At 48.2% G+C, this 13,928-nt stretch overlaps 4 protein-coding genes across 4 annotated transcripts; 3 read left to right on the forward strand and 1 right to left on the reverse strand.

Annotated features, from left to right (window-relative positions):
• The first annotated feature begins 3,546 nt into the window (after nucleotides 1-3,546).
• LOC125512591 lies at nucleotides 3,547-4,139 on the forward strand. Its single transcript, XM_048677683.1, has one exon. It carries the CDS (start codon nucleotides 3,659-3,661, stop codon nucleotides 3,956-3,958), a length of 300 nt encoding a protein of 99 aa, XP_048533640.1. The 5' UTR covers nucleotides 3,547-3,658; the 3' UTR covers nucleotides 3,959-4,139.
• Nucleotides 4,140-4,331: 192 nt separating this feature from the next.
• LOC125512590 lies at nucleotides 4,332-6,010 on the forward strand. The gene is made up of 3 exons (XM_048677682.1): nucleotides 4,332-4,728; nucleotides 4,814-4,873; nucleotides 4,952-6,010. The coding sequence occupies exons 1-3, from the start codon at nucleotides 4,648-4,650 to the stop codon at nucleotides 5,291-5,293; spliced, it is 483 nt and encodes a 160-aa protein (XP_048533639.1). The 5' UTR covers nucleotides 4,332-4,647; the 3' UTR covers nucleotides 5,294-6,010.
• Nucleotides 6,011-10,061: 4,051 nt separating this feature from the next.
• LOC125514770 lies at nucleotides 10,062-10,828 on the forward strand. Its single transcript, XM_048680127.1, has one exon. The coding sequence runs from the start codon at nucleotides 10,308-10,310 to the stop codon at nucleotides 10,608-10,610; it is 303 nt and encodes a 100-aa protein (XP_048536084.1). The 5' UTR covers nucleotides 10,062-10,307; the 3' UTR covers nucleotides 10,611-10,828.
• Nucleotides 10,829-11,017: 189 nt separating this feature from the next.
• On the reverse strand, nucleotides 11,018-12,399 carry LOC125514769 (thioredoxin-like 3-1, chloroplastic). Its single transcript, XM_048680126.1, has 5 exons — nucleotides 11,956-12,399; nucleotides 11,718-11,789; nucleotides 11,490-11,556; nucleotides 11,325-11,342; nucleotides 11,018-11,233 (listed from the first exon to the last, which is right to left on the reverse strand). The coding sequence occupies exons 1-5, from the start codon at nucleotides 12,252-12,254 to the stop codon at nucleotides 11,135-11,137; spliced, it is 555 nt and encodes a 184-aa protein (XP_048536083.1). The 5' UTR covers nucleotides 12,255-12,399; the 3' UTR covers nucleotides 11,018-11,134.
• Nucleotides 12,400-13,928: the final 1,529 nt, after the last annotated feature.

Raw genomic sequence — 13,928 nt, forward strand, 5'->3', positions numbered from 1 at the left:
CAATCTTTATGTCTCGACCATTTCGAGACTCCTCGTCATGTCCGTGATCACATCCGGGATTCCGAACTAACTTCGGTACATCAAAATGTATAAACTCATAATAACTGTCATCGTAACGTTAAGCGTGCGGACCCTACGGTTCGAGAACAATGTAGACATGACTGAGACATATCTCCGGTCAATAACCAATAGCGGGACCTGGATGCCCATATTGGCTCCTACATATTCTACGAAGATCTTTATCGGTCAGACCGCATAATAATATACGTTGTTCCCTTTGTCATCGGTATGTTACTTGCCCGAGATTCGATCGTCGGTATCCAATACCTAGTTCAATCTCGTTACCGGCAAGTCTCTTTACTCGTTCCATAATACATCATCTCGCAACTAACTCATTAGTTGTAATGCTTGCAAGGCTTATGTGATGTGCAATACCGAGAGGGCCCAGAGATACCTCTCCGACAATCGGAGTGACAAATCCTAATCTCGAAATACGCCAACCCAACATCTACCTTTGGAGACACCTGTAGAGCTTCTTTATAATCACCCATTTACGTTGTGACGTTTGGTAGCACACAAAGTGTTCCTCCGGCAAACGGGAGTTGCATAATCTCATAGTCATAGGAACATGTATAAGTCATGAAGAAAGCAATAGCAACATACTAAACGATTGGGTGCTAAGCTAATAAAATGGGTCATGTCAATCAGATCATTCAACTAATGATGTGACCTCGTTAATCAAATAACAACTCTTTGTTCATGGTTAGGAAACATAATCATCTTTGATTAACGAGCTAGTCAAGTAGAGGCATACTAGTGACACTCTGTTTGTCTATGTATTCACACATGTATTATGTTTCCGGTTAATACAATTCTGGCATGAATAATAAACATTTATCATGATATAAGGAAATAAATAATAACTTTATTATTGCCTCTAGGGCATATTTCCTTCAATCGTCGCTATCGAGGACCACGATGACGTGCTCGTCCTCGCGCCCACGCTTGCGGGCATCGATCTCCTCCAGGGCCCGGGTCTGCCGGGTCATCTCCGTTCGGAGGTAGTCGTCGCGTGCCCACCGCAGGGCGTCCTCGTCGGACAAGCCCCGCCGTGCTATCTCCTCGTACTCCGTGGGGAGGCCGGGCTCCGGCTTGGGCTCGACGAGGACGAAGCGGCCAGTGGGGGGGCGGAGTCGCCGATGCGGACGCCGGAGCTACGGGTGCACGCGCTGACAGGCGTGTCCTGGGGCTCCGGCTTGACGGGGCGGAGGCAGGGAGAGCCCGACGAGCGGACGGACGAGGAGGAGGACGCCCCGGGCCGCTCCATGCGCCTCGGCGTCCAGGAGCTTCCACGGCGGCGTGAGAAGGACGTGGGAGCGGGGTACTCGAGGCGCGGCGTGTTGCCGCACTCGATGTACTCGAGGACAGCCTCCAACGTGCGGCCGGGCACGCCCCACCACCGGCGCCGGCCCTCGGAGTTGAGCCTACCGGAGGGCATGACACCGTTGGTGGCCTCGAGCTGCTCGGCGTGACGGCGGCGGAAGTAGGGCTCCCAGAGCGGGCTGTCGGGGACGTATCATGGCCCCTCCCTCACCGCCCGCGGCAGGGACGCGCGGATACATGCGATCTCCGTACGCCGCGCCGCCTCGGTGGGTGGTGGTGGCACCGGCACACCGCCGACGCTGATCCTCCAAGCCCCGGGCACCCGCATGTCCGATGGGACCGGGTACTCGGCCTCGAAAAGGAGGCGACCCTCGTCCTCGTGAAGATGGCGGCGCCCGAAGCCATTCGCCGCCGCGCCGTCGCCTGGAAAGCGCTCGGCCATTCTTCTGAACTGTAGACGGCGAGAGTAGAAAGGGGGGAGAAATGGGCGCGTCGGCGGTGGAGTATCTGTGCGTGTCTCCGGCGCGCTGGTGGTCGGCTTTATATAGACGGAGGCGCCGCGTGGTAGGCTTGGCCGGCGCGTTACGCGTGGCCTGATGGCGTGGCGGCCGAGGGGACGCGCGTCGCCCGGCCTTCACTGCGCCGCCCGTGAGGCATCAATGGAGGCTAACCGGCGCGGCAGCAGCGCGCAGCTTTGGCATTGATTCGCCGCGGAAAACGAGGCGATGAAGCGGCGAGAAGGGAGTCAAGTCGCTGACGCGGCTGGCCCGCGGCTATTCGCGCCAAAAACGATTCGCCCGGCGCCGTCGAGCGACCCCCAGCGCGTCGGATTCGGATTGGGTCCGCCGGCGCCAATTTCGGTCCGAGCTGGCGAAAACTGAGCCCTTAGGGACGTGACTAGGCCGATTTTTTAGCGCCGGCGGCCGAAAAATCGCCTGAGGGCCTTCTTGAAGGCACGGCTCGAGATGCTCTTAGTGGCAAGCACCGAATACAGACGCCACGTTCCGGATTCAGGTAGTAGCATCCCTTGCGAGAAGCCAAGCAATCGAGCATGTTGGCATGTCCGGCGCCGGCGCACTTTTGCTTGGCTTGCAAGCCGCGCTGCAGCTCATCTTGCCAGCGCCGGTCGGTGCCGGCGGTGTTTTGCTTGTGCGGGCAAGAAAACGGGCGAGGCCGTGCTCGCGTCTTAACGCAGATCAAGACGGCACATGGGGGTGTTGGTTGGCCTGGCCAGTTGGGTCCCGGAAGCTTCCCATGCATGGCAAGATAACTAGTCTAGCATCTGGGAATCGGCGAAGCGAGCTTGCTAATTAACCCTGCACTCGTGGGGACGCATCGACCGATGGTCAAAATATTCTAGAACGAGATAGCAACAGCTTGCACGATTGTGATTCAAAATGTATTTTTGTTTCAAGCGCGTACAGTGCAGGCAAGATTTACTAACTGGCCAAATGTAGTCGGTCAAACCGACGGTCTGCGCGCACCGTCGGGTCTCCGATCTGCCGCTTGCGAAGGTTTTGGGGCGGCGCGGCGACGTGGTCCTCCGAAGGTTAACCAACCGCGCCCTGCCCCTGTGGTTAATCAATCAACAAACGTGTTCAACGGGTCAAATTGGTGGCAGAGTACTGCTTAATTACGTCCGTGCGTTGGAATTGGAAAACCACTGCTTCCAGAATCGATGGCGACGATATTGCCTGGACAAGTGTAGATCGACGAGGTTGATATAAGTCATTATCTATGTGGCCAGAGAATCACAACACCAGGTCACCCTATCACCCATCACTTTCTCCAAATGGCACACTGCTTAATTAACCAAGCCGTCCAAACACCCTTAGCAGCCACCTCCAACAAAAAAAGGTACGCTTAGCAGCCTTGGCACACGACACACGTCCCACAAGTCAAGCCGATCCGACGTCGCAAGGATGTTGACACCACGACGCCACATCAAGATCAAGACCCCGACCCAAAAATGGCCGAGAGTGAAAACGTGAAGCCAAAGACTCGTTCCACGGCAGCTTCGCCTCCCTTGCCTTCCCGGCAAAGCAACACGAAACCCACAACGCTTCACCGCTTGCGTTTGCGTACACGACCCAGAGAAAAATAATCACACCTCGCCGTCGCACATGCCGCACGCAAGGCTCTATATAAACAGCAACCCAGCAGCCAAAAGCCACCACCGAATCATCGATACACAGGAGCGACCTCATCATCTGACACACACGCATCTTATTAGCCATCCACTTTGATTGACTGATCCACCGATCCCTCGCCGCCGATGACCATGGAGGAGGCGCTCATCTCGCCGGAGCTGCGCGACGTGCTGGCCAAGGTGGCGGTGTTCCTGCTCGTGCAGGGGCTGGTGTACCTCATCCTCACCAACTCCTCCGACGTCTTCTCCAAGAACAAGAGGCTCCGGTCCCTCAGCTTCCGGCCCATGCGGTCCATGAGCGTGCGCCGCGTCCTGGCGCCGCTCTCCGACGTCCCCGTCGGCACCGACGACGACTCGCCCTCGCCGTCGCTGTCTTCGTCTTCGTCGTGGTCGTCGCGCCGCTGGGGTAAGCGCCACGAGGATTGAGCAGCTTGGAGGTTGGAGCGGTTCTGACGCCAGATGGGTAGCTATAGCTTGGTGATGAACTGCCGTGGGTTTGAGATTTCAGAATGGTATTTGTTGAAGTCTCATGTGAGCTAGATTTAGATGGGGTCTTGTACATATGTTCATTGATTTGAATTGGGAGGATGAACAAGTATTTGAAAAATGTTGAAGAAGGGTTTTGAAAAATGTTGAACAAGTATATGAGAAAATGTTGACCATGTATATATGACATTTAAATGTTATCATCATACTATTATGTTTACGGCCCGACTAAATGATACTAAAACCCGATTATTTTCTAACGAAAATAGAGTAATTAATATGTATTCGCTCATTTCATTATTTGTAAATAAACTATTTTTATTGGATGATATGAAAATGTTATTAAAATTAAAATATATTAAAAAGTTTTAATTGTATCTTATTAAAATGTTATGTTATGATCGTGTTATTATGTTTAGAGTCGACATTGCCACGGCATGATTCATATCTGCCACTACATTGCTCTCCTTCGGTGCATCTTCGTAGTGGCAGACATCCCAGGAACATGGCACGGGCTTGGATTTAATGCCTGAGCAGACTCGTTTTTTGGACCCAAATGCGTATAGAGGACATGGCGCATACACCCAAAGCGAGAGATCTCAGACGTATCTCTCCACGCGAGGATGTAGATGCCCGAGGAGACTCGTTTGCCAAAGATAAACCAGTACGGCGTACAATGGCTATACACTGGAGGCGATGGATCTCAGCGGGTACTCATGTTTGCATTTTTTATACATTTGCAATGATATCATATATTATCCTCACGGTTTATTTTCGTAACAATTTTCTTACCAGTACGGCGGACAATGGCCATACACTGGAGGCGAGGGATCACAATGCTACGACACCGCTCAAGTATGTTTAACCATAATAAGTAATTACTCGCATACAACATTTTCATGCCTCATATTTAAATATGGTTTTTCTGTGCAGGAAAGTACTAATCATACATGGCACGATGAGGACACCCAGCGTGGCCTCAATACAGACATCCTCATAGCATCCCATGATCGTGGTAACACGATTCCTAGAATAATTACAGACTACTTCCATGAGAATGTTATTGGCCCATCTTATATCCCTCCGGAGTCACAATCAAACACCTACAATTTCGCATCAGGATCTCAATATGGATTGCAGACTCCAGCACCTATGCAAGAGTCACGGACACAAGAAGACGAGGGGAGTACGGCCGTGGTCTTCATGCACACCGACCACCTAATCCCTTGTCGCCTTTCGGTCGTCAGGAAAGACCAGCTGGCCGTTGTCGAGTAGGGTGATTCGTCTATTTATGGGTGCAACCTATTCTATCTATATATGACAGTTCTAGACTTTCCGATGTATGTAAAAGACATCTATGTATGAGAAAATAAAAAAGCATCCAAATTATGACATTAAAGTAGTGCATCTCTAATAAATATACAACACAATGTTGATGCATCGTCATACAGAAACTACATGAAGTCATCCTCACTATTCTCTCTAAAATGGGGCTTCCCCAGGTCTTCACGATTGCGTCACCTGAACTAGTTTCCCTGGCATAATCTCATCAGCGGAATCGTAATCAGCATCATGCCCTTTGTTGGCGTAGCACTCTTATCAGACTTGCTCCTCTTCTAGCTTGCACTACCCTTGGATCTGTTCTGAGCTCTTTTGCTCGGCATAAACTCATCATCATCATCGCTCTTCATGTGCTTAGAGCTAGCGCCACCCTTCCCTGATGTTACTCGGCCCTTCGATATGTTCTGAGCTTGCTTGCTTGGCATAAAGTCATCATTGTCTGTGCTCATTTTCTTTGAGGTTGCGGCACCCCTAGTTGATGCGGCACTCTGGGCATGTCTTATAGAGTTGGCACCGGACATGGCTAGATAAAGGACGCGGATTTTGAGGACATGCGGCCACGCGCTGCCGTAATCCCGTGCGTCCACAAGTGCATCGTGATTGCTAGCTAATATAGCCTCACACGCCCCACTTGCAATACTAAACAGTGTTAATTGCTTACCAAATGGAATACGCCCCGCTATACCCTCGTGCGAGTGGGCCGCAACCAATTTATGTTTGTATGAATACAATCTTGTCTGCTGGGTATCATTATTCGGCTGCAGGGGAGCTGGGTGTATTGATGGTGCACAGTGCCCTCTTAAATTAGAGCATTTACACGAAATGGCAGGCGACGACTCGCCAATTATTTTCGTTGGGTGGGTCGGACGTGTGCATGGACACCAGTAATTCATGACATCTCTGGAGTAAATGGCACCGGCGGTCCGAGAACTTGCGCTGCGGGTGCACTTAAGTCACGATACTTGTAAACTGAAAAAACCCGTCATAGAACTTGCATTGCGGGTGCAGATAAGTCACATATGCCATCTGAACCGGCCAGCTGTCCTATTTTCGAGAAAAACCCGTCATAGAACTTGCGTTGCGGGTGCAGATAGGTCACATTTCAAATTTGTCGTTCCTGGATATTTTAAAGTCACGGATCACAAATATTTTTAATAAATATTTTTTAATTTATCATCCGAGAACATTTTTTAAAGTCGCGAATCACAAACATTTTTTTAAATGTTCACAACTTAAAAAAATGTTCGCAAATCACAAATATTTTTCAAATTTATCTTGCTGAAGCACCATGCGTCATTTGGGATATTGCCAAAACCTTGAGAATATCATTCCAGGCAAAGGGCAACTATGATGGGGGACGCGAATTTGATGAACATGGGTGCGTGCGCGCACATCCTTTATGAATAGTAAATTCAAAAAATGCTAGAAAAAATATAAAAAATCTATTTTTTTAACATACATAATCAATCGGTATACTCGCATATGAAGTTTCACGAAGAAATCGCATATGTGGTAAATCTGGGCAAAAATGACAAAATCGAAGCTATATTAAAAAACATTGTTTAATGAATAGTATGGTCGCATTTGTATTTTCTTCACTAAAAATACCATGAGTGTCAATACATCATAAAACTTCACACGTGAGTAGAATGATCGACTAAGCTTCTTACCATGAAATTTTAGATTTTTTTTATTTTTTCTAGGAGTTTTTTTTATGAATTTACTATTCACGTGAGATGCGCGCACACCATATTCACCATTGTATTTTCGCTAAGATAAGGCACTTTATCAAATCTCCTAATTAAGTACAAGCAGGTCATCGTGCAGCTAGCCGTTGTAATTGAGGTGTGACCAACATGGGTCTCGTTCCCGCCTGGTGCAGCTAGCCATGTGCACTGCCGTGCAATCAATTCTCATCAACGCACCTAACGTTTCAATGCGTGAGGCTGCCATGTTGGCCATTTACTAGGGGCACAGAGGCGATACGAGCAATATACCGGCTGGTGTACGTTGACCAGGAAATGTTATACGGCAATGATGTATTGTAGTAGTACGAATCACGTGAGGACGAGTGGTGCTGATAACAACCTCGCGTGGTTGCATGTACACACGCGAATTATCGCTAGATAAATGGCTATAGAAAGATGCAGAATACAACATGCTAGGGGTGGTTTTATAGAGTTGTCAAGGCAAGAGATAAGGCGGGAAAGAAATGCCGGGAAGAACTTTGGTAGGAAAAATTGGCGGGATGAATTTATGGCGTGAAAAAAAGGGCGGGAAGAAAATGTCACATTTTATTTCAAAGATACATATTTTAATTACGACACGGTACAACTAAAAATAAGATACATTGGACTATTGAAATAAAGTTATATTGAACTACTGAAGTAAAGCTATAATAAACTGTTGAAATTAAGATACAAACGATTACGAAATTTAAAATACTACCGCAGAAATCTACTGAGTCCAGCATGGATAGTTTTCTTTTCCATTGCCAGCTTCTTCTGCTGCCTTGGCATCACGAGTCCTTTCTTTCTTTCTCTATCTCTACGCCTCACGGGCCTCTTTCGCTGTCGTTCCTGCTCCTCCATGCGACGAGTCTTTTCCATGTTTTTCTTCCCTAAATCCTGAAAGAAACACTTTTGCTCGGCATAGTATTCTCTCTCTCTCTCTCTCTCTCTCTCTCTCTACTGCCTCCTTTCCGTGTCGCTTTTCCGCGTAGAAACTATCCCATGCACGGCGACTTCTTTCACAAATCTCAGTCAATGCCTAAGCCGGCATCTCCATGTCAATCCAACGATAATACATGCACAGAGGCGGAGGAGACTATAACAAAAGTAAGAATGTTAATAAGGAATCAACCAAAGAGACCAATTTGATGTCTATTCATGATGGTTGAAGCATACTGGAGGCTTGTCCTATGATGAACTAGCTATGGATGGATCTTCCTCATAATTGGTGCACATGAGAAACTTCATGCCCAACCAATCTGGAAAATCCGTCAGCTTCTTCACCTTGCAAAGATCGCCATACCAATACCGCAGGACTGCTACCCTCGGAGGCAAACTCGCATTCTTCATTTTCCTCGGCCTAATGCTTTGATCCGAGTAAAGCAAACTCATAGTGGCGATTTTGAGGGTGGCTGGATGATGAAAGAAGAGAGGTTCAATGCCTTGTTTTATAGGTTCAGATGACAAATATGATGGCGGGAAAATAAGGCGCTAATAGATGAAATTTAAGACGAAAAATACGCGTGATCCAAAACACTGCAATTAGTGTTGGCAGAAACGGCAAATGCCACCAACCGATAGCCTGCGATGGTGTCGCGTCGCACGCTGCACCAACAGTGCTGCCACCTCGTCCGGTGGCGGCAGGGCCCACCGGTAGGGCTCCGTTCCGTCGCGCCGCTGGAATCATGTGATCTGCAGCCTGCCGCATGGCCGGCTGGCGGCAGGGGCTGCCGCCTCGCGCCGTGGCGGCAGGTGCCACGTGTCGGCTGGCACGCGTGCCGCCATGGCCTGGCTGATCCTTTTCAACAATGTGTCTCAGAGATGATTTTTTTTTTTGTCAATTCAGTTGATGAGGTGGTCCTTCCGGACAAAAATTTGAGGATCACCTGGATCATCTGGCTTCACCGTTTCTGAGGGCATCTCCCACGAGAAACCAAGCAAGCAACCACGTTGGGGTGTGTGGCACTGGCTGCCGGCGCCGGCGCACGTTTGCTTGGCTCGCAAGCCGCGTCAGGGAAAACCTTTACTATCTAGCTGGCGCGCGCTGCCTATCTTGCCAGCGCCGGTCGGTGCCGGTGATGTTTTGCTTGCGCGGGCAAGAAAACGAGGGCGGGCGGTGCCCTTCGTCCCACAGCGATCAAGGCGGCACATGGGAGCGCTGGCCGGGTCCCGGCCGGAAGGTTCCCATGGCACTATGGCAGAGCCACAGCAGCATCTGGGAATCGGCGAGGCGAGATGGCAATCCCGTATAACTAACCTTGGGGTTGGGATGCATCGACCGATGGTCAAAACACACATATTCTAGAAAGAGATGCTAACAGCTTGCAGGACTGTCTCCGTACGAGGCACTCAAACTAGTACGTACTCCTACTACTTAGCGCGTACAGGGAAGATTAGCCACATGACATGTAGTAGCTGGTGAAACCGAAGATACGGGCGCGGCGACATGGTCATTTTTCCAAGCTTTACCAACCACGCCCCTGGCCCTGTGGTTAATTAATAACCAACAAAACGTGTTCAGCGAATTAAACTGGCACGTAGAGTGCTCCCTAATCACGTACGTCTGCGTGCTGGAAACCACCGCTTCCAGAATACGTACGTTCTGATGAGATTTCTCGGACAAGTGTAGACCGATGAGATAAGTCGTTATCCATCTGTCTCGAGAATCACAACGCCACGTCACTCACTCATCTCTTTCCCCCAAGCCGGCCAAGTAATCTCAGCAGCCTTCACACGAGTGCACGACACATGTCCCCCAAGCCGGTCAAACCATTCCAGCGGCGCAGAGATGTTGACACGACGACACCACGTCGAGGTCCCAAACCAAAAGTGGCCGTGAATGAAAACGTGAAGCTAAAGACTCGTTCCTCAGCGGCAGCAAGCTGCGCCGCCCTCTCCTTCCCGGCAAAGCAACGCGGCCAATCAGACGCCCACGAAAGACGAAACCCACAACGCTTCACTGCTTGCGTTTGCGTACACGACCGAGAGAAAAATAATCACAGCTCGCCATCGCACATGCCATTGCACAACTCCACAAGCACAAGCCAAGCGCGAAACTCTATATAAGGAGCCGGCGAGCAGGCAAAGGCCACCATCCAGATCGAATCATCGATACACAACCGCAAACTCATCATCAGCCACAAGGGATCCGTGAGCATCTCGTTTGCCAGCCTCTTTGGTTGACTGATTGATCGATCAGCCCCTCGCCGCCGGTGACCATGATGGAGGAGGCGCTCATCTCGCTGGAGCTGCGGGACGTGCTGGCCAAGGTGACCGTGTTCCTGCTCGTGCAGGGGCTGGTGTACCTCATCCTCACCAACTCCTCCGACGTCTTCTCCAAGAGCAAGAGGCTCCGGTCCCTCAGCTTCCGGCCCATGCGGTCCATGAGCGTGCGCCGCGTCCTGGCGCCGCTCTCCGACGTCCCCGTCGGCACCGACGACGACTCGCCCTCGCCCTCGCCTTCGCTGTTTTCGTCTTCTTCGTGGTCGTCGCGCCGCTGGGGTAGCCGCAAAGAGGATTGAGCAGCTTGGAGTCAGAGCGGTTGCTTAGTTCTGACGCCAGATGGGTAGCTACTAGTACTAGCGAACATGGTAATTCTGAACTGTCCTGGGTTTGTTATCGTGGTTTGACCGTTTGAGATTTGAGAATGGTATTTGTTTAACTCTCATGTAAATCAGATTAGCTGTGGCCTTGTAGATATGTTCATTGATTTGAATCGGGATGATGAATTATTTGATTCTTTACAGTTTGTCTTCTGTATAAATTGTGAATGTGGATTGTTCGGTTCTTCATAATTTGTTTCCATTGACTTGTGCAATATAGTTCTTGATTGCTGTTTCATTTATAAATATTAACTTCTGATCAGTGCACCATGTATCTATCAATACAGAACTGAAGTATATTCAAGTGAAATCTTGCAACAGATCAATAGCATAGGCCAGCTCTGCTGTATTAAGGAGCTGAAATAAAGTTTTATTGATCGGGTTACAGTGTCCGAGGAGATCATCTCAAACCTCTATATACAGTATAATGAGTATGTAATCAGTCACTTGTACTTCTGGATCATCTCTCTAACCTCATCCATCACCAGCCACGCTTTGTGGCCTCCTATCACTTCCTCCTTCCATTCTCCATCCTTCCACAACTGGAAATTAATAAGAGCATCGCGATAAGATATTCATGATTGCAATCATAAAGGGACGAAGACGGAAGTTCAGAAATAAATGTGACGTTACCTGAATTGTGGGCATTTTCTGAAGGCAGAAGCAGAGACAAATGGGAGCCATGACAGAATCAAAATAAACTTATCAGATGATATGAGAGTCGTTGTGAACCAATCGGTACACAAATTTCCCTTTCAAATTGAAGTGGCTACGCTAAGCCCAAATCTGCTGACTTACGCTTATATTCCCTCTTTTCACCACGGCCTGTGGAACTTTATTGACATCCACAAAGTAGAACCTGACTCTGCAAAAGAAACAAAACGTTGTTGCTAGTCCGAGTCAAGAGATTGCTTCTGCACATTCCACAACGACTGATTGTTGTGGATATCAAATCTCAGTGCGAAGAATCATGAAACTGTATCAACACAACACGGCACGAAACCATTTCAAGGAATTCAGACCAACCCTGGAAATTCTCCTGCTATCTTCTCCAGCTTGGGCTTGAGGTAAATGCATTTCCGGCACCAGCTGGCCATCCTGGCAAGAACACACTGAAGCCTCAGCGTCTGATCCGAGGGCTGAGGTAAATGGTTGAATACCAGAGCAACAGTACTACTACATGCTGGTTAAAATACAGAGCAGCAAGGCAGGCAGTCACGGGAAGCTGCACTGCAACTCGCATTGGTACAGGATAATGTCGTACCAGTCGATGATGATGGGCTGGTTTTGCTCGGCGGAGGAGGCGAGCGCGGCGTCGAGCTTGTCCATGCTGTCGATCTCGCCCATCTCCACCGGCACCGACGCGTCCCAGAAGTAGGCCGCCTCAGCCCTCACCCCTCTTCCTCCCGTCCTCGCCACACGAACACCGCCTCGCCACAGCGCCCCGCCGACGGTCGAGCACGCCGCCACGGAGGACGGGACCGGGGCCGCCTGCTCCCGCGCCGAGGCGGCGCAGTAGAGGTCCCGGCAAAGCGCGCGCGGGCCCGGCGCGAGCAGCGGCATTGGCTCGATAGCTTCCCGGAGGCGGCAGCCGCGCGCGGCGTCGAGAGAGCTCGTGGATTTCCAACGGGTGGCGTGGTCTGCGCGTGGAATCGATCCAAGAACGCGAGGCTGCGAGCGGACGGCAATGGCAACCAAGCAAGCAAGGCGCGGAAGCCGAACCGGAGAGGCTTATCCGCATGACGGGACAAAAGCGTCGGCTTCTGGAGCCCACCGGACCGGGAAATATCTCCAGATCTTTTTTTGTTTGTGTTGCGTGCGAGTTGGATTGGACCTAGCTGTAAGGGCTTGACACTGTCTCCGGCCCAGAGTGACCGGTGAACATGGGCCCCGAGTCACCGCTCCCTCCAGATGGGCCAGCCCAAATCAACGTCCATATTTCCGTTCTTTCGTATTTTATTTCTTTAGATTTTCGAAATATTATAAATACATACTCCCTCTGTTTCATAATGTAGTGCATATAGGTTTTTTGAGAAGTCGAGCATCATAAATTTTGACCAAATTTGTAGAGAAAAAACATTTACATCTACAATGTCAAACTTATATCATCAAATTCATCATAAGATGAAATTTCATACTTTATATGTTTGGTATTACCGTATTGCTATTGTAGATATAAATAGTTATCTCTAATAACTTGGCCAAAGTTTGACTTTAAAAATATTTACATGCTCCACATTATGGAACAGACGGAGTATATTCCAAAAAAATTGAATGTACTTCAAATAGTAAAAACTGTTCATTACGAATTTGAAAAATGTTAACACGGTGTACAAAATTAGCAAGTGTAATTTAAAGGAATGTTGATAGCATTCACAAAAAAAATTGTGACATCTAAAAAATGTTCACGTGTTTCATAAATATGTATGTGCAATTTTTTAATACATTATGCAATGTAAAAAAATGTGATCATGTAGTTAAAACAATATTTTAGACTGTTCAAATAAATGTATGTTACGTTTTAAAAAATGTGCACAAATTTGAAATTTTTGTTTTTGACATTTAAAATATACATACTGTAAAAAAAGTTTGCATAGTTACAAAAATATTGTGTACTATGCCAAGAAAAAAATCAACGTGCATGTGAAAATGTTTATCACGTATTAAAAAATAAATTTGAATTTTAAAAAAATTTAATCATGTATTTGAAAAATGTTAAACGTTTATAATTTTTATATGTACCAAAAATATACAATGTATACGCAAAAAAAAATCAAACCATATTTGAAAAAAAAGTTAATCATGTATTTGAACAATGTTAAACATATATGAAAAAATGTTCCTGCTGTATAGGAAAAATATATAATGCATACAAAAAAATGTAGTCATGTGCTAGAAAAAGGGGGGAAACGGAGAAAGAAACAAAGAAAACCAAAAGAAAAAAGTTATGTAAAAAAACTGAAGAAAACTGCTGCAAATAGTGAATAAAATCTATAAGAAACCACATAGAGAAAAGGACACGCATGCACTGCATATAGTGCTAGAACTCTACCTCAGGAGTAGGCGATACATAGCTCTGGCGATGCAATTGGCCCAGAGAAGGTAGGAGAGTGGGAGAGTGCACGTCGACCTAATCTCTTGCCCGGCCCACTCTTTGGCGAACAAATGGAAAATGGCAGATACGAAATCGGAAACCTGAACCCCTCCACGTCCGATTCTCCAACAAACAGCATATGT

This window comes from Triticum urartu, chromosome 6 (genome assembly GCF_003073215.2).
Source record: "Triticum urartu cultivar G1812 chromosome 6, Tu2.1, whole genome shotgun sequence".
NCBI classification, from domain to species: domain Eukaryota; kingdom Viridiplantae; phylum Streptophyta; class Magnoliopsida; order Poales; family Poaceae; genus Triticum; species Triticum urartu.

Excerpts from the sequence above, each read along its gene's own strand:
- LOC125512591 (XM_048677683.1), top strand. The coding sequence starts at position 3,659 with ATGACCATGGAGGAGGCGCTCATCTCGCCGGAGCTGCGCGACGTGCTG.
- LOC125512590 (XM_048677682.1), top strand. The coding sequence starts at position 4,648 with ATGCCCGAGGAGACTCGTTTGCCAAAGATAAACCAGTACGGCGTACAA. Across the intron at positions 4,729-4,813 it reads GAGGCGATGGATCTCAGCGG|TACGGCGGACAATGGCCATA; the intron begins GTACTCATGTTT and ends TTTTCTTACCAG. Across the intron at positions 4,874-4,951 it reads AATGCTACGACACCGCTCAA|GAAAGTACTAATCATACATG; the intron begins GTATGTTTAACC and ends TTTTCTGTGCAG.
- LOC125514770 (XM_048680127.1), top strand. The coding sequence starts at position 10,308 with ATGATGGAGGAGGCGCTCATCTCGCTGGAGCTGCGGGACGTGCTGGCC.
- LOC125514769 (XM_048680126.1), bottom strand. The coding sequence starts at position 12,254 with ATGCCGCTGCTCGCGCCGGGCCCGCGCGCGCTTTGCCGGGACCTCTAC. Across the intron at positions 11,790-11,955 it reads CAGCCCATCATCATCGACTG|GATGGCCAGCTGGTGCCGGA; the intron begins GTACGACATTAT and ends TGTTCTTGCCAG. Across the intron at positions 11,557-11,717 it reads ATAGCAGGAGAATTTCCAGG|AGTCAGGTTCTACTTTGTGG; the intron begins GTTGGTCTGAAT and ends TTTCTTTTGCAG.